General features: G+C 41.1%; 2 protein-coding genes and 1 long non-coding RNA gene across 3 annotated transcripts; 1 reads left to right on the forward strand and 2 right to left on the reverse strand.

The window, feature by feature from the left end:
* Positions 1 to 1,406: 1,406 nt before the first annotated feature.
* On the reverse strand, positions 1,407 to 9,314 carry LOC146558062 (integrator complex subunit 7-like). The gene is made up of 11 exons (XM_085247159.1): positions 9,137 to 9,314; positions 8,810 to 9,049; positions 8,466 to 8,603; positions 8,167 to 8,373; positions 7,734 to 7,928; positions 7,269 to 7,372; positions 7,084 to 7,152; positions 6,030 to 6,162; positions 5,084 to 5,182; positions 4,389 to 4,574; positions 1,407 to 1,785 (listed from the first exon to the last, which is right to left on the reverse strand). Exons 1-11 carry the CDS (start codon positions 9,185 to 9,187, stop codon positions 1,504 to 1,506), a joined length of 1,704 nt encoding a protein of 567 aa, XP_085103285.1. The 5' UTR covers positions 9,188 to 9,314; the 3' UTR covers positions 1,407 to 1,503.
* Positions 9,315 to 9,824: 510 nt separating this feature from the next.
* Positions 9,825 to 15,583, forward strand: LOC146558063 (denticleless protein homolog). Its single transcript, XM_085247160.1, has 14 exons — positions 9,825 to 9,992; positions 11,572 to 11,709; positions 11,811 to 11,903; positions 11,984 to 12,045; positions 12,256 to 12,376; positions 12,469 to 12,534; positions 12,701 to 12,816; positions 12,910 to 12,983; positions 13,083 to 13,189; positions 13,279 to 13,383; positions 13,861 to 13,973; positions 14,096 to 14,185; positions 14,351 to 14,474; positions 14,655 to 15,583. Exons 1-14 carry the CDS (start codon positions 9,941 to 9,943, stop codon positions 15,089 to 15,091), a joined length of 1,698 nt encoding a protein of 565 aa, XP_085103286.1. The 5' UTR covers positions 9,825 to 9,940; the 3' UTR covers positions 15,092 to 15,583.
* A 5,963-nt stretch (positions 15,584 to 21,546) lies between these two features.
* LOC146558064 (uncharacterized) lies at positions 21,547 to 22,872 on the reverse strand. The gene is made up of 3 exons (XR_014888609.1): positions 22,480 to 22,872; positions 22,260 to 22,363; positions 21,547 to 22,155 (listed from the first exon to the last, which is right to left on the reverse strand). It is a non-coding gene; the product is annotated as an uncharacterized LOC146558064 (long non-coding RNA).
* Positions 22,873 to 23,047: the final 175 nt, after the last annotated feature.

Consider the following 23,047-nt stretch of genomic DNA (forward strand, 5'->3'; position numbering starts at 1 on the left):
CGCACGATAGGCCCCGCTGATCGTGCTGTAACAGTGGTCTAATGTCCTCTCCTCTCTGGTCGGGCATTTAATATACTGCTTGTATTTGGGGAAGCTCATGGCTCAGATTGGCTTTGTTAATGGTGTGGTCCTGTGAGGATGTTTTACATACATTTATGTATATGTTTTCTTTTACTGTTTAGTTTTTGCCATAATAAATCATTTCTAACTTTTTTGTGTAATGAAATGTATTAAGAAAATTAAATGTTTCTAAACATTTATTGTTTGGCCAGATCTTGTATAAAATAAATTTTCACATTTATTTTATTTTTTAAATTCTCCATAATTAAATATCTTGAACTTATAATATGAACTGTATTCTTAAATGTTTATTGCTCTGGTCATGTGATCATACTCTACTTATTCTTGTTTTTTGTTTTTAATACTCTTAATAGTTCAATAAAATATTACCTATATTATGGAATAATGTTATATATACTACAATACTACCACTACTACTAATGATGATAATAATATTGTAATCATTGCCACACTAGTTCAATGTGAACTAGAAACTAATTTGAATTTCTATTGCACAATGAGGTCATCGAGACACTGATTTTGAAAACCAAAAGCGGATGTTGTTGTTTTTTAAGCGCTTCTCGCTTGATCATCTGACGCCTGCCAGTAGTCTGAGTGCGCAGACTCCGAAGTGCTGATGGTTGGTTTCAGTCTATGACCACAAAAATAAATAATAAATTTAAAAAATCTTATGACTACATCTGAAGTCATCTCGGCACATTTCCAGTTAGTTTTTAAGCTCACATTTGGTTGTGGATATTTTATAATTATTATTTCTTAACAGGCTTTGCCTTTTCTTCTCTAGGATTAGAAACAGCGTTATGGTATTTTAGGAACGCTGTGAGCGCAAAATTAATAACATTATAAAAGTTTAAAATAATTATAGCTCACTTTTAGGTGCTTAAATGCTGATGAACATAACAGGAAAGTCAACTGAGGGGTAAAAATTTAAAACGCTAAACTATCAAGAAAGTGTTAAATATGATGTTATAGACCAGTCATTTAGATAAATATGAGGCTGACAGCACAGATTATAATGGTCTTCAAATGAAGATGCTCCGTTAATTACTATGGGCTGCCCCCTGTTGGCTGTCTGTGCAACTGCATGTATGTAGGACGCTAAATCCAAGGACGTTTAGCATTAAACTATCCCAGAGAGGCTACTGCACGCATGAAATCCTATTTGAGAATATGTGAAAAATTAAAAAGCTGCATTAAATTAGGCATTTTCATGTTATCCAGACAGCAAAAGATATAAAGATGAGCATAGATGAGCATAGATAAAATAGATGAGTTAAAAAAAATAAAGTGTTCAAAAAAAAAAAAAAAAAACAAAACACACTAAGTTATTATTTAAATCAATTTGGTATTTTAATCATTAAAAAATATGTACATATTTAATTTCTACAAGGTCAAGTGCAGAAGGTCAAACTGTAAGCGCTACTAGAAGCGAGTGTATGTGCTCCTCTGTGGCGCGGGCTGAGCTCCGCCCTGCTGCAGCTGGTGACGGAGTTGCTGGGAGTACGGGTCCTCCAGAGACTTTACTGACACCGTCGTCTTGGGCCCCGTCTTCCACTCTATGCCGCTCTCATCCACCACAGAGGCCTCCACGGTGACGGTGTGGGTGCCCAGGATGGAGAAATTCAGCAGGAACTGGGTGCTGAAGTAGTCGTTGTGGGGCTCCACACGCTGCTTGATCTCATTTGTTTTAGTATCTAGTGGAATCTGAAATGGGAAAAAAACTGTTTAAAACGTTTATACTGGTCAAACTGGTCTAATCTGTGTCATTTAATCCATCTAAACTATGTTGTAGTGAGTTGTCCAGTTTTAGAGATCAGCTGAGAAGATCTCTGACCTTTCTTAAACATAGTGAACTAGACAGCACCTCAGAGAAATCACAAGCTCATTACTCACAGCAACGCTAATGTCTATTAAGCTGCTTTGTTAGATACACGTTCTGCTGCTCAGTAATGAAAACATCCAATCAGCCAACCAGATAGCATCATCTCGATGCATTTAGGCATGCAGACGTCATCAAGACAACCTCTGAGTTCGAACTGAGCATCAGAGCATCAAAAGTTAAGGTGTATTTTTGGGCTTTTCGCCTTTATTTGAAAGTCGGGTAGTGCAGAGTAGACAGGAAAGAGGCGAGGAGAGAGCAGGGATATACGCAGCAAGGTGTCAGGGGTCGGACTTGCATGCAGAAGAGCATCTCTGACTGCACAACAGTGAAGCAAATGGGCTGCAGCTGCAGAACAAGAAACAGGAAGCTGTAGCTACAGTGGGGCAAAAAAGTATTTAGTCAGCCACCGATTGTGCAAGTTCCCCCACTTAAAATGATGACAGAGGTCAGTAATTTGCACCAGAGGTACACTTCAACTGTGAGAGACAGAATGTGAAAAAAAAAATCCATGAATCCACATGGTAGGATTTGTAAAGAATTTATTCGTAAATTAGGGTGGAAAATAAGTATTTGGTCACCTCAAACAAGGAAAATCTCTGGCTCTCACAGACCTGTAACGTCTTCTGTAAGAAGCTTTTCTGTCCCCCACTCGTTACCTGTATGAATGGCACCTGTTTGAACTCATCATCTGTATAAAAGACACCTGTCCACAGCCTCAAACAGTCAGACTCCAAACTCCGCCATGGCCAAGACCAAAGAGCTTTCGAAGGACACCAGGAAAAGTATTGTAGACCTGCACCAGACTGGGAAGAGTGAATCTACAATAGACAAGCAGCTTGGTGTGAAAAAAATCAACTGTGGGAGCAATCATCAGAAAATGGAAGACGTACAAGACCACTGATAATCTCCCTCGATCTGGGGCTCCACGCAAGATCTCATCCCGTGGGGTCAAAATGATCATGAGAACGGTGAGCAAAGATCCCAGAACCACACGGGGGGACCTGGTGAATGACCTGCAGAGAGCTGGGACCAAAGTAACAAAGGTCACCATCAGTAACACACTACAACGGCAGGGAATCAAATCCCGCAGTGCCAGACGTGTTCCGCTGCTGAAGCCAGTGCATGTCCAGGCCCGTCTGAAGTTTGCCAGAGAGCACATGGATGATACAGCAGAGGATTGGGAGAATGTCATGTAGTCAGATGAAACCAAAGTAGAACTTTTTGGTATAAACTCAACTCGTCGTGTTTGGAGGGAGAAGAATACTGAGTTGCATCCCAAGAACACCATACCTACTGTGAAGCATGGGGGTGGAAACATCATGCTATGGGGCTGTTTTTCTGCCAAGGGGACAGGACGACTGATCCGTGTTAAGGACAGAATGAATGGGGCCATGTATCGTGAGATTTTGAGCCAAAACCTCCTTCCATCAGTGAGAACTTTGAAGATGAAACGAGGCTGGGTCTTCCAACATGACAATGATCCAAAACACACCGCCCGGGCAACAAAGGAGTGGCTCCGTAAGAAGCATTTGAAAGTCCTGGAGTGGCCTAGCCAGTCTCCAGACCTCAACCCCATAGAAAATCTGTGGCGGGAGTTGAAAATCCGTGTTGCTCGGCGACAGCCCCAAAACATCACTGCTCTCGAGAAGATCTGCATGGAGGAATGGGCCAAAATACCAGCTACTGTGTGTGCAAACCTGGTAAAGACCTATAGTAAACGTTTGACCTCTGTTATTGCCAACAAAGGTTATGTTACAAAGTATTGAGTTGTATTTTTGTTATTGACCAAATACTTATTTTCCACCCTGATTTACGAATAAATTCTTTACAAATCCTACCATGTGGATTCATGGATTTTTTTTTTCACATTCTGTCTCTCACAGTTGAAGTGTACCTCTGGTGCAAATTACTGACCTCTGTCATCATTTTAGGTGGGGGAACTTGCACAATCGGTGGCTGACTAAATACTTTTTTTGCCCCACTGTACAAATCACACGGGCTCATCAAAATCAATCTCTAGAAGCCTGGGAAAAGTTGCCTGCTCTGATGAATCTCAGTTTCTGGTGTAACTTAAAAATACAAAATCAAAAATCCACTTGACTGTGTTAAACTGGGACTCATTTGCAGTCATCTGTAATTATTACTATTGACAATAGTGGAAACTATATCCTGCAACATATATGTGGCTGGATAGTGACTGGGAAATTCGTCTTTTAGAACCAATAACATGCTCTTTATGAGGACATGGAGACCTATTTTTATGATATTTAAACAACAAAGAGAGAGTTTACAAATCTGTGTTTAGCATTGTACTCTGTCGCAACAATTGTAAAAGTGGCAATGAAAAAAAGATTTGTGACGTCTAAGTTGTTTAAGTGTCAATACAAACTAAGTACATAAAAAAACTTTGACTGAGGCCACACACCTTGTAGTCAGGTCCCGTCTTGCTCTGAAGAACTGAGGTAACATTAAGACAGACTGACTGGATCTTTCTGAAGAGTCCCGGAGTTGAGCCGTGCTGCACCACACCCTCCACCTTCAAGGTCAGCTGCTGAGTGTTCTGCACTGGGATTGGCTCGCTCGGTGTTCGCGGGGATGGTGAAAGGGCGAGCTGGAAAAAACACAACACACATAAACCTTCAGAGTACCAAAGGAAGAATGTCTTCCTTCCTCTGATGAACACCCACCTTATCGGCCAAAACAGATGTACACGTTAAAATACTAAAGTGACACTGTGGAAACGTCTCATGCGTTCCTCTTACAGCGGGCTATTTCCTGGACTATTTCTTGGCTCGACGCACTGCTTTCCAAGAAGCCCAGCCAAGAAACAGTCCAGCACATAATCCCCATAAAAACACAGAGAGGTGATTTTACATAATATATGAATTAGTGCGCTTTAGAAGTGCTGGCAGGCAGATTTTACCTCGTCTCCAGTCTTTGTCCTGAGCTGAGCCTGCCGTCTCCCTGTATTAGCTACATATCTACTCCTAAGCGATATCAATCTTATTATCCAAGTCCAATAAGCAGCTAGCTTGGGGGAAGACAGCCTGTGGTGACTGTGCCTTAGAATATGCATATCATTATTGTGCTTTTCTCTTTAAACCAACTAAAAACAGTTACCTTGATGCTGGTGGACTGCAGCTTTTGGAAGAAATATCTCTGGAAAGACAGCGGCACCTTCAGCAAAGCTATGACAGCATCACAGAGACAGCTGGTGTGCTGAAAAAACAAGCAACACATTTTCATCATTTGCTCCCACTTCATTTTTGTCATTTCCATTTTTTTCCCCCAACCTTAAAGCAACTGAATGGGGTCCTTTATGACCCTCGCTCTACTGTAATATGAAAGTTCTCCAATTTTTTATTTTATTTTTTTAACCGGACTTCATCTATCGGTGCGACAGGTTCACGGAAAGTTATGTGAGGTAGTTTGCAGCCCCGCAAAATTAGCTTTTTTTTTGCTTTTAACATTATAGATTTTGGTTGTTTGTCTGTGTTTGTTTATGAGATGTTCAAAAAGAACACTAAAGTCCTAGGGTTAAATAAGGTAACACAGACTCTTTGTCAGAGCTACAGTATATCCAGACCATTTGTTGTCAGCCCCTGAGAACCCTTCTAATATTTGGGGTTATATTTCTAATTATTGTAATGTTTTCAGTGTTTCTACATATTCATCCATCCATCACCTCCCACTGATCCAACTCGGAGTTATGGAGACCGCCCTGTGACACTCTCCAGTCTTTCACAGGGCTAACACTGAGAGATGGACAACCATTCACACCTACGGCCAATTTAGAATCACCAGTTAACCTATCAAGCATGTGTTTGTCTGTGGGAGGAAGTACCTGGAATGAAGCCATGCACGAGTTTCTGCACAAACTGTGTGAAATATTACAAAACTGCAAACAAGACGTTTCTTTAGATTTTGTTAAAAAACATTAACAAATAACAGTCACGGACTGACTAAAGAAACATAATTTCATCCACACAATTTGGGATTTTTAACTCCTTTGTCTGTGGCATTAGTACCAGACCATCGATGATGAAGTACCGAGTGTTAATCTTACCAGATGTGAGACAGGAGGGTGTTTCTTGGTGAGGCTCTCCGCTTCCTCCAGCACGTGGTTAAAGACCGACATCATCCGTCGCTCATATTCGCTCTCCGTCTGGACAGACCCCACAGTGCCGTACTCCTGAAAACTACATTACAGAAACAGATGGAAGACATGTCGGGGGAATTCACAGAAGGGACCTGTTGCTGCAAAGCGCTTTCTCTACAGATCAGTCGAGTACACGGTCCAGTGGAGGAGCTTTTGTCAAATAAAATAAGGTGCATTTACTTTTATTACACTGTCATACATCTGTGGGCAGCTTATAAAGGGCTACCTCTACATGTGATGCTGAAAGCTAATAAAATAAAACCAAAATATAGAGGAAAAATCCTTAGTTTTACATTTGTTAGTTTGGTAAAAAAAATTCGATGACAAATTGCCTGATGAGGCACTGATGGACATGTTATCTGATATTCTGAAGGTCTACCAGTCTGTGAGTCTACTGCTTTAATGTGGTGGTGTTTTCATTGTAATATATGTGCAGATTTTCATAAACCTAGTCTTTGACACACGTCCTCCATGCAACAATAGCTAAAAACACTAAAACTACCACTGAAAGTCAAAAACTGGACTGAAACTAAACATATTCAAACAACAGAAGATCTGGACTATTCTAGAAGATACACCTGTGGTATCGTTTTGAAAATCTGAGGCAACTTCCTTCTCGAATGACTGTATTTACAAGATTTTCAGAAAACCTGATCGCTGAGATTCAAACTTGTCCGAGATTTTTCTAGATATGCCTATGGTATCAATTTGAGACTCCTATGTTGCCTCGTTCTGGAGTTATCGCATTCACAAACTTGGATATCCACATTGCCCGGCTGGCCAGCAGGGTGACAATAATGCCTTTTACGGCTGAAACAAAACTAAACTCAAACAAGAAATCTGGAAACTAAAAGTAAAGAAAACACAAAACTATAGTAACTCCGGTACAGAAAAACTCAACACAATCTAAACTAGATCCATTCAAATCAAATTATTTGTTGACACTCAGAGCAGCCCTCACCTGGCAGCCTGTGGGTCCAGTATCAAAGCTTCAATCACGTGGGAGACGAGCAAGCAGCTCTGCTGTTGTCTGGGCAAACAGTTAAAGAAAACTTAAGGACATAAGTTATGAGATGATATTTAAAAAAGAAAAAAAAAGAGAGAAGGAAGAAGTATAAAAGTATGATGATGTGCGTTTAAGGATACAACTCCACATTGCGAAGGGTTGCATAATCTGCATCAAACGACGACTGGTGTAAGTCAGCATAGCGAGCAGCAAGACTTCTGAACTCATCCATGCACACCTTCATCTGGAGAGAAGAGAAACGCATCGCAGCTTCACAACTATGCTTTTATTCCTCTAGATAAAGCTAGGCAAATAAAATAATTATACTGGCTTTTTGTCGTCCAGTGAAAAGATCCAAGTAAAACTGAGCTACTGACCCGGAGGCCCAAAAGGGAAAACTATATTGAACACTGACCATTAAATCAAATTTACCTCCTAATTAAAAGCAAATACCTCTTCAGCATGATGAACAATCTGCTCCAGTTTGCTGGTGCATTAACAGAAAGCCTAAATAGTGACCTTTGACATGCTGTAACCACAAATTCAAAATAAGTACATAAATAAAAGGGAGTCCACTCCTCTCAGGCCAAAGTTCAGCATGTCACCTGCATTGAGATGCGGCCACAGCGTTGCAGCTCATTTCCTGAAGTGAGGGCGATGGTGGTTGCGATGGCGGGAGGAGGGCTGGTTTTCAGACTGTTGCAGGTACAAATGAGCTGCGACAAAGCTTGCAGGGTGTCGATCCGGAGCTTAATGAACTCGCACTGGAATGTGAGCGGGCTCAGAGGAGTGCTGGCAGCCTGCAGGGAGGGATTAATCAGATAAATAAGGACACAGCAGTTAAATAGTGGCGCGGCTTGAGTTGATCTAACGAGATTCTAGGTGAGTCACGTCATTAGCAGTTAGAGTTGCTTTGAAATCAGCTCTAATGGCACCCCTCTCCACACTGGCTATCAGCAGCTCTCAGCATCCTGTCACTGGTGATAGATAAACAGTATTAATGCTTTTTGACAAGCAGATGCCTGGCAGTTAACTGACTGTGAGGGAGGCGATGCCCTTTTGGTAGGAGCGCAAGGCCTCTGCGATGGCGCTCATGGCTCCGCTGTAGTCCCCGTCTTCCACGTGACTCAGGCACTGCTCAGCCTGGGAGAACTCCTTCAGGCTGCTCAGCCAGAAGTAGAAGTGCTCCGAGGCCACACGAGTCCGCACACACTGGTACAGCTCGCTGGAGAACTCGTGGCATCCCTGCAGGTGAACGATAAGAAAATAATCATCTTGCCGGAGACCCGAGGCACTTCGTGGCTGTTTGCAACACCGTTTTGATCCAAAGATCTCACCATGCGCGAGGCTTGCCGTGCAATGCGATACACCGTCCAGCCGTTAGCAACGTTCTCCAGCTGCTGTTTGATGACAGTCTTCACTTCGGCTGACAGAGACGACTGGCTTGCAACAAAAATCACTGTTGCCAAGGAAACCTGCAGCAGTGACAGTAGGGGGCGATGAGTGTGAAACTCTAGAAATCGGCGATATGTAAAGGCAGTAAAACAAGGAGGTAAATATTAACAGGATGCTCCTGTGAGGTTCCTCTACCTTCTATTAAAACATGAAGGCTAAATAAAACTGCATCATGTATCATTTAGTCTCACATCAGCTGATGCGTGAACCCTTGCACATCTCTCACCAGAAGCTCCTGCTGCTTATCGGTGGACGAGTGACTGGCCACCCGGTAGAGATCAACCAGATCCCCCAGCATACCGTCCCCCAGCACAGGCAGGTGGGTGGCGATGGCCGCCAGAGCGTGACACATGAGAACACGAGAGGAGTCGCAGGACAAGTGGAGCTGGCCGAGCAGGAATTCCACTGCAGACTGGCTGAGATGGGGTCGACTTTTCAGCAGCTTAACCAATGAGGTGAGAGCTGTCTAAAGTTGAAAACAAGAAAATGCAGAGATGGATTGAACACAATCAATGAACCATTTGCTAAGTCTTTAGCCAGCGAGCTAACACACCTTTGTCCAGCTCCATGAGAGCGGAGTTAGCGTCGAGCTCCTGTTCGCCATAACAAGCCACTGACAGGAATGAGCGTGCGGTGGAGAGCGACATTACTGTGCAGTTTTTACTCCTTAAAAGAAGATACACTCATGAGATGTTAGCATTTCACTGTTCAGGCGGCATTCAGGAAAACACTGAGGATACAGAGACAGAACATCCAGTCTGGAGATTGACTTTCATAATAAAACGCCAGTTGTTACTTTAGTGCTTCTGTTGAAAAGAACATTTTTACGTGTGATTTTCATAACTTTTGTTGCAGTCACAGATATTCAATTTCTAGTTCAACACTGCGCACAACCTGAAATTGTGTGTTGTCACACAACTTCCAATTATACTTGCACCACTAAATGCACCATCTACATGCAGTTTGGCAGTGGTTGTATACACCAAAGTGTATTTACTAAACTAACAACTGTCTAACAGGATAAACATGCTATGCAAAGAGGGACTAGTTATTAGTTTAATCGTTTTAAAAATATTTATTTATGCTGAAGGGGCGTCTCCTTCTCCAGTTATGGTGGGAAAGTTTACAAAGAAAGCGGAAGCAGAAGCGCTCCTGCCCAGGAAGTCGCCGTTTCCACCAATGGTTGCGCGTAACGCAAGTTTAGCGGGGAATTCAGTCCTTCTGCTCGGACGATCTCTTCGTGGGAAATAGTACCCCAGCTTCGGCACAGAAAGCGGACCGGCAGAAGCTTGACATCGAGGAAAACGTTACGTTTTTATACAAAAGCCTTTGGATCGAGTTGTGCTGCAGTGCAGGGATGCTTTTCCGCTCAGTGGTGGACAGAGGAGTGGGCAGACGGAGGCAGAATGGTGAGACAGGGATGGGTTATTTGCGCGGCCATGGCTGGGCTTTAGCTAGTCTAACATGGAAGATAATGCAGTCTAACATATCTGCTTTATGTTTCGAGGAGTCATGCTGCCAAGAGGGCTCCTAGAGTATCATTTGCACTTGCTTTTCTTTTGCCTTCAGTGTGGACTTTAACGTTTAATTCTACTTTCTTCGTGAATGTCTTTGTCGGGCTGTTCAGACTCCAACTGGTGGCACACCAACAATTAGTGGTGTGCGGATCGATACTGAAATATCGATTCTTCCGATACCAGCAATTTATGTTCTAGAATCGATTCTCATATTATAATATCGATATTTTAGAACTCTGGGGTAAATTTGTAGATTTCCATTAAAATGAACGCAGTGGAAAGAAACTATACAATTCGGATCGTCTAATTTGGAAGGAACTACTTCCTCTTACGCCTTTCGTAGCCATATGCGGAATACGGCTGTATAAATGTGTCGCAGCCCCTGGCGTGCACACTCACAACAATGGCTGAGCGCAAACAGAGTCCTGTGTGGACACGTTGTTGTGGCAACACCACTGACCTCGTCAAACACCTCTGAGTAAATCACATCACAGAATATGATAAGCTTATGTTGAGGCGAACTGAAGAGGAGGACAGGGACAGGTGCTGCTAGGGCGAGACAGACGTCTCTCGCAGAGTCCTTTAGTGCTGCAGGCAGGCAACATGCTCAAATAGCGCACAATGTCAGTTTTTTTTATTTTTTATTTCTATATGATTATTCTGCATTATTAAGCAAAACAAACAAGTTGTCTGATGTCCTCTAATCATTATGAAGCAATATGGTTATGTTACTATTACAATTACATAATACAATTATATATTGTATTATGTAATGCAATGAAACCTTAAGTTTTGTACAGAGTATCGGATCAGCATCGCCGATACCACCCTGAATTTTACTTGGTATCGGATCGGAAAGGAAATCAGTGGTACAGGTGATTATAGTAAATGGTCCCAAAAGAAGAAAAACTCAAAATCTTCTGGTAATTCAAAGAATACATACTATTTTTTTCCTGTTAAATAAAATAGGAATTGCCCGTTGATTCATTTATAATGAAACCCAGCAAATCTTCTATTTGTTTATTCATTTATTTTATTTTTAATGGTGTCTATTACTTATTTTGGTATAGTATAGCAGGCCAGGGGTGATTTGTTTGTTACTAAGAAGGCTTTAAAAATGACAATGAGTCAAATCTCTGGACCGTTAGTTTGGACTTTCGTGACGTGATCGGTTCACAAGTACAAATGATCCCGTGTGAATAGCAGCCCCAGGATCCTGTTCTTGGCCTACAGGAGCGGCAGCTGGTGTGGTCTTCTGCTGCAATGACTCCAAGGTTCAATGTGTTGCATGCTCAGAGATGCTCGTCTGCATATCTTAATTGTAACAAGTGATTATTTGAGTTACAGTTGCCTTCATATCAGCTCAAAGTGGTCTGATGATTGTCCTCTTAAATCTGCAATGCTTTTTCTGTTAGTTTTACTGCTGTGTCTCATTGATGTCCTTCCTCTGACCATGCATCATTCTCTTCAGCTCTCCCTGCAGATCCCCGGTCCAGGTACCCTCTGAGTTCCCTGCTTGAAGGCTACCGATGCGTCCGACATGATGAACATATCTCCTATGGGAACCTTGGCGACTCTGTGCCACCGTTTGGATTAGCTTTCTCCTCTGGTAATTCATTTGTGCTTATCGTTGTAAGTGCAGAGAGAGCAAGGCCCTGTTGTCATTAATCTGTCTAACTGCAGTGTCTCTTTTCTCCTGTTTGTTTTCAGCCAGGGACCTGCAGAACATCCTCGCAGCAGCTAATGAAGAAGGCATTGTTAGGCTCTACAACACAGAGAGCCGTGAATATCCACTTCTTAAAGGTATTCTTGTGACTTGTGTTCATAATTGTCATGCCACGTATTTTGAAATGTTGGTGGCTAAAAGTGTGTTAACCTTGCAGCATGGCTGGCTCATGAGAATGCTGTCTTTGATATCGCCTGGATGCCAGGGGAGCCTCAGTTAGTAAGTGCAAATTCATTCTGTTTAGTCAGAGAATTGCAGAAAGTCAGATTTTTTTGCGTCACCCTCAAATGCATGACTCATGTAATTGCATCTGCCTTACCTGGGATTACTAATTTTTGGGTTTTTTTTGTTGTTCTTTATTTTGTTGGAACCCATTAAAAACTCTGAAGCCTTTTCTTATTATTCTTTGGTCATCTGTGATCTCTTCAGGTAACTGCTGCGGGTGACCAGATGGCCAGGCTCTGGGATGTGAAGTCTGGAGAGTTGTTAGGCAGCTTCAAGGGCCACCTCTGCAGTCTTAAGTCTGTTGCATTCGCACCAGAGGAGAAAGGTATACCTTTTACTGAGCTAACATTGTGTTGGCTGTGCATTGATGATATATTGTTGTATCATGTGATTAATACATTTTCTTTTGTCACGCAGCTGTGTTTTCTACTGGAGCCAGAGATGGAAATATTATGATCTGGGACATGAGGTGCAGCAAAAAAGGTATTGATCGGAACAGTAATAGACAATTTAGCAATAAATTTTAAATCATATCTTTAGCCACTTTGTTACTAGCAGCCTGTTGCAAAAACACTTATTTTTTCCTGTTTCTTTAGTTGAATTTATGAAAAATGCCACAACAATAATCAAACTTATGTCTTTCCCTCAGATGGTTTCTACAGACAGGTGAACCAGATCAGCGGAGCTCACAACAAAGCAGAGACCAACCCTCCCTCTAAAACGAAGAAGAGACGGGGCGGCATGCGCGGCATGGCTCCGAGCGTGGTGAGTTTTCTCGACAATCAGCCGTTTAATGGAATGAAAAGAGCGATGCTGCAAATGGAAATCTAATCTTTAGCTACTCCATCTTATTTGCAGGACTCCCAGCAGAGCGTTACAGTGGTTTTGTTCAGGGATCAGCACACCCTCATCTCTTCGGGAGCTGTTGACGGGTAAGAAAAGAAAGGCTTCTTGTCACCCTTTTCACATTTATAAGAGCCGTTACCAGACATTCTCGATCATTTTCTGTCTCCTTCAATTCCCTTTATCAGAGTAATCAAGATGTGGGATTTGAGGAAGAACTACACTGCACACCGTCATGATCCTGTACCCCTGCAGACATTTCCGTATCCAGGTTCTTGCACGCGGACGCGGCTGGGTTAGTTCCCTAACATGCCAAGCATCACCTTTACCTGAAATGTGCAAATAACACACAAATAACCCAGCTGTCTTTTTGACGTGCTGCAGGATATTCCGGACTCGCTCTGGACTCCGTGAGAGCCAACGTGATGTGTAACTGCACAGACGACAGCATCTATATGTTCAGTGTCTGCGGAATAAAAACGACACCAGGTAAAGAAGCTCCTCGCTTTGGCTCAACAGTGCGTGTATGTGCACTAGAGTAGAATAGGTCTTTTTTTCCAGTCACCCATTCATCACTAGATGGCGCTAATGCGCTTTGTTATGGGAGCAAAGCATCCAGCAGCAGAAGCCTCTTGATGCAAATAAAAAGCCATAGATGCTTTGTTTTCTACTGTTACGTGTTAAAGTCTGATCTGAAGTTCTGAATAGCAGTGGGTTAGGTGCTGTTTGACAGGTTGCAATACAGGAAACCATTTCAAAATGCATCATGACAGTTTTTTAATGGAAACGAAAGAGGAAAGTGTTACTAAATGTACAGAAACTAGAGGAAAGTTCAGCATTTCTCTTTTTATTGTTATATACACAGTACTGTACATTTTATCCTTTTATTTGATTGTCCTTAGACTTGTTTGTTCTCTGATCTTTGTGAATATTTTGTCATTTTTAAGAATTATGTTTCATCCACAGTGGCAGTTTTCAGCGGTCACCAGAACTCCTCGTTTTATGTAAAGTCCAGCGTTAGCCCAGATGACCAGTTTTTGGCCAGCGGCTCGAGTGACAACCACACGTACATTTGGAAGGTGCGTTCTCGGTTATATTTTACCTGACGTAATAAAAATTGCTTTATTTTCACTCTGGGGGTTTTCTGGTGTTGAGGAACTGCGAATTTAAGGTTTTTGAACATTTTTTTGTTACATTTCAGATCTCCAATCCTGAACTTCCTCCCATGACGCTTCAAGGTCATAGTGAGGAAGTGACGTCTGTTGCATGGTGTCCGACAGATTTCACTAAGGTAAGACGTGAGTGGTTATACAAGTATGAACACTGCTGTGAATTGGAGGAGTTTTAATGAGCCGAGAAGCACCTGAACCAGCTGCACTTTGCTGGAAGATGCGGGGCGCTCTGACTTTATTCGATTTAATGAGCTTCTGTATAAAGCCCTCTGCTCTGTTGGCAGATTGCTTCCTGTTCCGATGACCACACCGTGCGCATCTGGCGACTTCACCGAGAAAATGATGAAGTGCAGTCCTCATTAGGAGAGGCTAACCTAGTAGGCCATGCACGTCCTAAGATTCTCCCAAGTAAGTGCTTCACCTACAATGTATTCTTGTGAAGAACTAGCATATAGTCATAAAAGCGTAGAGGTTTCACTTACAGTATGTGCATGTGAATTTGTGCTTCATCATAAATCACTGCTGTCCTGCAGTTAAATACAAAACATGATCACATCTGGACTCACACTACTTTATTCTGCTGTTAAGGGCCTTCCATTCCAGCTGAGACAACCCCTGCCAAGCCCCAGAGGAGAGTGAGCCTTGGTGGCATAGCCTCACCTCAGCCTGCAGCCTGTGCTCCCAGTGGAGCCGCCCTGCCCCTTTCTTCCAGCACCACTACACCCAACCGCTCACAGGACTCTAAAACTGCAGCTGTTCGGCACAGAACTCCGCCCACTATCAAACAGTGGTTGTCCCCAAGCAGCAGAACTTCCAAACAGGCTGGCTCTCCGGCCCATCGGGTGCTGAGCCAGTCTCCCCAGAGCTCTGCAAGCAGCACGCCCCCCACAGAACGACGGGCCAAACGCAGGCTGGAAACCGGTGACGGCTCGTCTTCGAACTGTGAGGGCACTGAGCAGTGCGACCGCGTTACTGAACTCTCTCCTGCAGCCAAGAGGAGCCGGACCTTAGCTTGGTTTGTGTGACCAAAACCAAAGCAAACCAGCAAACAGCAAATATCCACATCCATCATACGCCATGATATTTACTTATCAGTCTTTAGGAACATCATAGATAAAAACAAGCAGCTAGGAGGACTCCTTGTTTAACACTATGCTGTCAGTTAATTGGTATAAATAAAATCATAATCTTGTGCTTAAATGCTTCGGTCAGAATGCAACGTTTCATTCCATCCAATAAAACATTTATGTGAAATTTCATCATAAATTACTGATGAATTCTTGAGTTATGGCCAAAAAAGACATTTTGTGAGGTCATGATGGTGCAGACCATGGATACCATCTAAAATCTGGAAAAAGACCATTCATAAGATGGGATGCATGACTGGACAAAAAATAAATTACTTAATTAAAATCATTCCAAAAGTACATAAATAGTTTTTGCACAGTTTCTTAAAACATGGCTTATCTGACCAATTTATTGTTAGATTAAATGCCAATTAGGATTCCGCCGATTACACAAAACTGCAAAAAGAGTGTTTATTACGATGAATCTACAGCAAAGTTTACAACACATTTTTGTTTGCCACATAACAGGGCAGCACAGCATCATGTTAAGTATGGTATGCAGACCAATCATGAATATAGTCACCCACAGGCCCATTTGGAGTCCAACTGTTAGCCAAACAGCAATGATTAGACTCCACAGCAGGAGCATTTAAAGCAACCAATACCCGCTTGTTTTCAGCATCGTAAAGTCCGGCCACTGAACCTGCTGCAAATGAAGGTGCTTAACCGTTTTCACTTTTGCTTGCAAGGCTTTCTATTAATGCTGATTTAAATTATGGGAAGATTTATGGAAAAAAAAATCAGATTGCCCTTCCCTTAGAAATTAGAGTAGAAGCAATGTGCGATTAAAGATTGAGATCAAGTCTGATATCAGACTACAACATTTATTGAACACTGAAAGAAAAATATGGCATTATCTGTGATTGGCTGACGTTGGTCAGTGGGATCAAGGTGGTGGGTGGCCCCAGAAGCAGCCTTGCCTCGTCCTCCAGCTGCTGACTGACCTGGATGGGCGCAATGATGTACACTGCCGTGTCCTTACTTGAAAACATTGATCGTGTGGTTCCAAATTTGCCAATTTTGAAATTCCTAATGGTATAGGTTTTACCCTCTTTAATTTGGGAGGCAAAGTTTTCGAATATCACAAATCTTAAAACATTTGTCCCATCACATACTGCCGCACTTATATTATTGTGGACAGCTTTGGGCCTTGCACTTCCATCGGAGAAATGCCAGCCAGTGACTTTTGGGGTTTCTTTAAGACAAATCACTTTGACTGTTAGGGGTGGCAGCCTGGTGTACGGCTCACCGGTACTGCGATGATGCTTTGATGAAGCCATTCTGAAATTACACACACACACACACAAACACACACACACACACACACACACACACACACACACACACACACAGTTTTATGAGACACCATAATGTCCATTTAATCAAATATGACAAACACAGAAACGTGTTTTTGTGTTTGTCATATTGATGTTTTATATATTGATGTTTCATATATTTCCCTTGAGCCTGTGAATTAAAAATAATCTTGATGTTTGTGTAGGCCCTCGGTCATCTTACGCATGTTAGTGTTAAAAACTCATAACGTGAAACGAGGCAACTGAGGAAAACATTTAAACCCGAACATGCAGGTAAGACTTATACGTTTTTCAATGCTCTCTGTGTTAATAACTTGCAATGTAAACTTCACAGTTAATTAGCCAAGAGTGTACAAAGAGCATATGAATTTAAGAGTATAAACTGTGTGGCTAGCGGTCAGTGTACCTGCTACGGTGCTGCTAACTTGTGAAATTCAAGTCGCACAGGTGTTCATGGCTTAGTTAACGTAAGCAGAGTTACACGGAGCCTTTATAACTAAGAAGTATGTCGCATTGTTATTTATATGCTGAGAATATCTGTTAAAAGGCATATAGCCTTCTGTAGGCTACATCACTGTTTTATGTTCTTGTCTTTGCATATGTCACGATAACTGAAAAAAAAGAAAAAAACGGCTAATTTTTAACAAACCAGTAAAATTGGTTTATTTCACAGATATTAAAAAAAATGTTTATGGTCATTTCTTTGTCACCTTTGCTTAACTCACAGCTTAGCTAAAGGAGTGCCTGCTAACTGCAGAATTCGGTTTTTATAACCGGAGGTTTTAGGTACTTATTATTTGTTCGTGCTGGGGTTTTTTTTTTTGTTTTTTTTTAATATAATAACATCAATTATGGAGTTGTTATTTATTTGGGTCTACATGTTTAACTGTGCGTTTAAATCAATAATACTCACCTACCTTTTGCAGTTACGTTTTAGACGTCAAATAACAGCCAACGGTCTGATGTTCTAGAAGGAATCTGCTCGCGACCATCAAAGTGCGTGATGGGCTCGAGACAAAAGCCTTTTATCTCGATATGCTTAGTGTGTAGAGGGGTGTCTACTCATAAGACAAACAGTCAGCTGGTTAAAAACTTTAATCATTGTTAACCATATTACAGAGGCACTGCCAGCTCATATTAATGTCATCAAGAGTCACCATGAACTGTATTTAGCAGATGTTTTGTGCCTAACATCTGCAGCTGTTACTTTTCTGCTCAACCCCCCCCCCCCCCCCCCCAATATTAGAATTCACCTTGCATTTTCAGGAAATAACAAGCAAATACTTTGCAACTAACCTATAGATTGTATTATCTGTCAGGAACAGGAGGAAAGACCCAACTTTTGAAATTGGCTATGTGGCCACATTTTTGACAGCTGGAGCATAAAGTTACATTGTTGTGTAGAACAAGTCCTTTTAAGACCCTCACAGTTCAAATTGTATTTTCATTGCCTTGGGTTTAGAAGCAGTATTTCAAAAGGTGCACCGATGCAAATTTGACAGGGATTTGCCACAGAGAAACATAATGTCATTAGTTACTACAGGCATATTGGATAGAGCATTTTGATTGGCCCAATAAATTCAAACTTATTTTCCATTGGTAGAATTGTCTTCAGCAGACAAATGGTTTAAATCAGGGAAGGTGGAGTTGGTTGACGACTTTAAGAGTCATCTTTTGTGAATAGATGATCAGAACAAAAACTATATACCTCTCCCTCATTTCAACTCATCTGGACTAATTTAATGTCTCTGTTTTTCGGCTGTATCATTTATCAGTAAAATTACAATTTGTTCAAACACAACAGACACCTATCCTACACAAACTTTCCCCAGATTGCAAACAGAAGTGGTGGTGGAGTTGCTGTTTATGTGAAAAGTGACATTCAAGTGCATGAAAAACGGTGCATCCATAATGTACCTAACTTTGAATTTCTGGCTTTAAAGGTTGAAGCACCAGTCAGTGCTCTGATTGCAGTTGTGTACAGACCTCCAGACTACACTCTGAGGCCATTCCTGAAAAACCTGGTAAGCCTATTAGACTCATTAGAGATCATGGACTGTCATCCCATCATAGTTTGTGGTGATTTTAATGAGAATGTTTTATCCAGTGCAAACAAACCAATCCTGGAGCTGTTTGAGTCTAGGGCATATGCACAGGTCATCAGGTACTCAGATAGCCCGCCCTCTTTTATTGATATATATTTCATTAAATAATTTGCAGCGCCAAAAGCATCTAAAACAAAGCTTATGTCGATATTACTGTTCCAGGCTTCAAGCAAATGTGGATTATAGCCATTTATCCAAGAGTCTTTTGGATCACGCTTTAGTATGATAGTACTCCTTGTGTTCATTTTATTCAAGTATCTCTCATATTCTGCATGTGTCATCTTGCCAAGAGCTGCTCTAAACTCATGGAAGCAGTTTCAGGCTCATTCAGCAGCTGGTTCAGTGGTCTGAGCTTGTTCTTTGCTGTTTCAAAATCAACTACAGACAGGTAAATGCTGTGAGCTTTAATTATCCAGTCATAAAAGATGATTTTAAAGTCATCAACTCACTCCAACTGCCCAGATCTGAAAACCCTGTGTGCAGAAGACAAGTCCACCATTAAACAATAAGCTTGAATTTAACAGGCAAATCACAATGGTCTACTTAGTTGGCATATACTAACTACTGACAAACTATTAATCTGTGGCAAAACCCTGTCAAATCTGTCTTATTGTACCTATTGAAAAAGTTAATCTTACTACAACTGCTTAGATGCAACAGACATTTTTAGGTTTAATCTTGGCAGAGTGAGAGAGAGCTCGTTAAGCAGGCAGGTGTGAGCCTCGTTGCTATAGTGACTGCAACCAATGGCTCCACACAAAGGCACACAGACATGCGCCTCACTTGTGCTGCTTAAAATGAATTTCAGACATATACACATGTGTATATCATGTTTAATAGTATTACATACATCAATTTGTTTTGTATGTCATAGAAAATAACAAAAAAATCTTAAGTCATATTTTACAGCTTCTTTCTGAAAAGGACTAGTAGAATAAATAAAAATAACTAAATTAAATAACTAAATAAAAAATAATAAGCAACATATGAAATACATGAAAATTCAACTTTTAAAACCACAATCCTGAACCTTTAAATTGTGTTGGTTTCTTAGAACATGGCTGAACAGCTGTTTCTATCGGTCTCCTTAATCTTCTGATCAGTCTACACATCTTTTTATTACTCATTCTTCTTTATGTTTTAATGTAAACAGAATCCACACAGTGGTAAAAGAGAACTGTATAGAGATTTGAGTAAACTCAAATGAAAGCCTAAGGTGGTGACACAGTTTAACACATGCAAATAATCAAATAAACACATTAGTCCTTTTTGTGAACATGGATAAATAAGTATCAATAGCATTGTTCAGCCATGCCACTAAAGGCTTTTTTACACATTGTTTTAACCTGGGCTCAGACACAAAGACCCAAATTTAGTTAGTCCCTGACTTTGAGTTGTGGTTATGACTAATTATTATACACAAGCCTTTATCTATCTGAACTCCAAGGACACAAATATGAAAAAAAACCTATACTTACCAGCTGATACTAGGGCTGAACGATTATGGAAAATAATCTAATTGCGATTTTTTGCCCCAATATTGCGATTGCGATGCGATATGCGATTATTTTTTAAGGTCTTTGTCTTCTGTATTAATAAACAAAGACAAGCAATACATCATATAGTATGGCCAATACTATATTACATTAATTTTAAACTGTTCTTTCCTGGAAGACAGACCTCTGTTATGATGACATGAGGTGATGCATGAATTGATGACTGACATTTTTATTTAACTTCTTCAATCACAACAGTATATTTGAACATACACAATAGTTTATTTTTAGCTTACAAACATCTGAGCATAAAGTGCTGACAAGGAACCCTGGTGTAAACATTAAAATGAAAGTCAGTACAATGTGCAGATTGCAGAAATATACATAAAAAAAATCAGTGGCTTTACCACACTCAGTTTTTCGACATCTGTGAACTACTAGACAGTCATTCAATTAAAAAATAATATTAAATAAATAAAACTAATAAATAAAAAATACACACATCTTACTGATCTCTGCAGTCAGTAACATTACACATAAAGTGCAAACATAATAGCAATTGTATAAACACACACACAAACACGCCTTTAAAATTTAAAGGCGTGAAATTGGACGGTCTAGCCTTCTGAATCAGAAGGCTAGTTCTGATTAGCGTCACCGCTGTCTCGGTGGAGTTTAATAAACTCGGCCGTCTGCTTCTTGCTATCTAAAATATAACCAGACACTGGTGTAAATTCTCGACTGTCTCATACTTCTGTTTAATAAGTTTTCTGTTTGACGTTTAGTCAGCTGTGTGAAAACCAAGGAGGAACCCACCCGGGGGATTAATAAAGTTTTCTTTTATCTAATCTAATAACTTTAATCTCAGCCAAACCGATTTACTCACGAACAAACAAAACACTGAAAAAAGCCCAACAATAACATTTTTAGGTTGTCTAAGTGACTTATATATTACGTTTAACCCGAGCAGCGAAACTCCGCGGTGATCTGAAAATGATGTGCCGGGAGTTGTGCCGTTCTCGGCCGCATCAGTAACCCTCAAGCTCCCGGCTAGCTGTCGAGCTGGTGGGTAGCAGACGCCTCTGAAAACGTCGAAGCACTTTTGCAAATATGGGATATCTTGATAAACCGAGCAGATATTTGATGTTTACACAACTACTTCCTCGCCTGAAAATATGTTAAAAGTTTATTTTGTGACCCAGAAAGATTAGTATGAGTAATTTTAAAACTTAGTAGCGGCCGCCATTGTTGGAAACTGGAGTTTGGCTGGGCCGCGGTATGAATTCTGGGATATGGTAGTAATTTGGACAGCCTTCGGCGCGTCGCTGTGACGTAATCGGTCTACAAATGCGGCCTCAGGAGGATGCAGCCCATGAATTTGGACATGTCCAGAGTATAATCGCAGCCTTTGCGGTTAGAAAATTGCACTTGATCATGTCGCGATATTATCGCAAATGCGATATATCGTTCAGCCCTAGCTGATACCCCACACGACACACTAGGTGTGCCATGTGACCTGAAACTTTGGTACAAACTCATCATAATCATTCTGTTAACACTGTTTGTGTTGCTGTTCAGCAGTTTAAAATGTTTTAGATTGGATTACATGGAATGAATTTGAATTTTCTTGGGGGGTTTTGTGTGCGTTTTGTTCTTAGAAGATTTTGTCTTCCATACTGTTGAATTCCAGTTACCACATTTCTGGTCATATGACATCCCGAGTGCCCACTTAAAAAAATCCCCACAGTTAATTCAACATTAAAACAAAATAAAAATATCTTAAATAAAGGTTTGCTCTGTGATGAAATATTAAATAAGCATACATTGTACAGAGCACTAACAATGAAAACAATCCTTTAGCCTGTTGATCAGAGAGAGGCAGTCATTATGTCCATTTAAAACCTGTAATCAAAGAGTACGTTTCTGTGAAACTATAAAGTCCCATATGATCCTTATCATGTCCAGTGACTTCAGAGTGGACCCTCCCTGTCATCCGGCCAGTGTTTGATGTGTGGCAAGCAGCACAGAAGCAGGATAGCTGAGGACTTTAAAAGAAGAGCAGAAAACGGGAACTTATGTAGTTGTAAATGTAAATATCAGTGATACTTGTCTTGTCAAAGGGAATAAAATGATGAAAATGTTAACTTACACACTCATTTAGGGAGGAACTTGACACTGCACAGAGGAGGCACAGTCAGTCTGACAATGATGGTGATCTCCAGGGATGTTTTCCTGCAGCAACATTCCTGCCAACTGGCCATATGATCCAGAGTAGTTGGTTTGTAATGAACAGAAAGGTGTATATGTTAGGTAGTGTGCACTCAGAGCTGGTCCTAAGAAACAAACACATCCTGTAATAAACTGAATACCTGTAGTAGTGCTCCTGCAAATATAAAGCCCTTCATTCATGAGTGGTTTCAAAGAAGGTGTTTTGGAGGCTCAGTCACAGAAACTGTGCAGTCTGTTCAGTCCTTAGTGTCTCAGCTCTGAAGGGGATGGATCACAGAGGGAAACACCTGAGTACAGACATTACAATACACTCCAACACTCCTAAGGTCAAGTGAAAACACAATTTAAACACTTTACAAAGAATGAATATATGTTTTCATGGAAATTTTGTCATTAACCCTTTTTGTTGTGAGTAAATCTCACCGACTGCTTGTGGGACAAGCTAGAAGGAGGACTTATCACAGAATGTCTCCTGTGCTCCAGATGTGAAGTCTCACGCTCTGATCGTACGGCGATGAAGATGGTGATGATGAAGCCTCCCTGATCTGTGGCATTACAGTTTCTGGCTGCTATGTGCTTCACACTGTTGGATTTTACATATATATATATATAAACTTTGCATTACTCACAGCTCATAGCTCACAGCTAATCACATGCCTAATCACTATGTGTCACTGTGATCAGGCATTACTCACAGCTCATAGCTCA

Source organism: Mchenga conophoros, linkage group LG15 (assembly GCF_057382185.1).
Source record: "Mchenga conophoros isolate Kocher_MC1m ecotype Shallow Benthic linkage group LG15, M_conophoros_male_GT1.1, whole genome shotgun sequence".
In the NCBI taxonomy this organism is placed as follows: Eukaryota; Metazoa; Chordata; class Actinopteri; order Cichliformes; family Cichlidae; genus Mchenga; species Mchenga conophoros.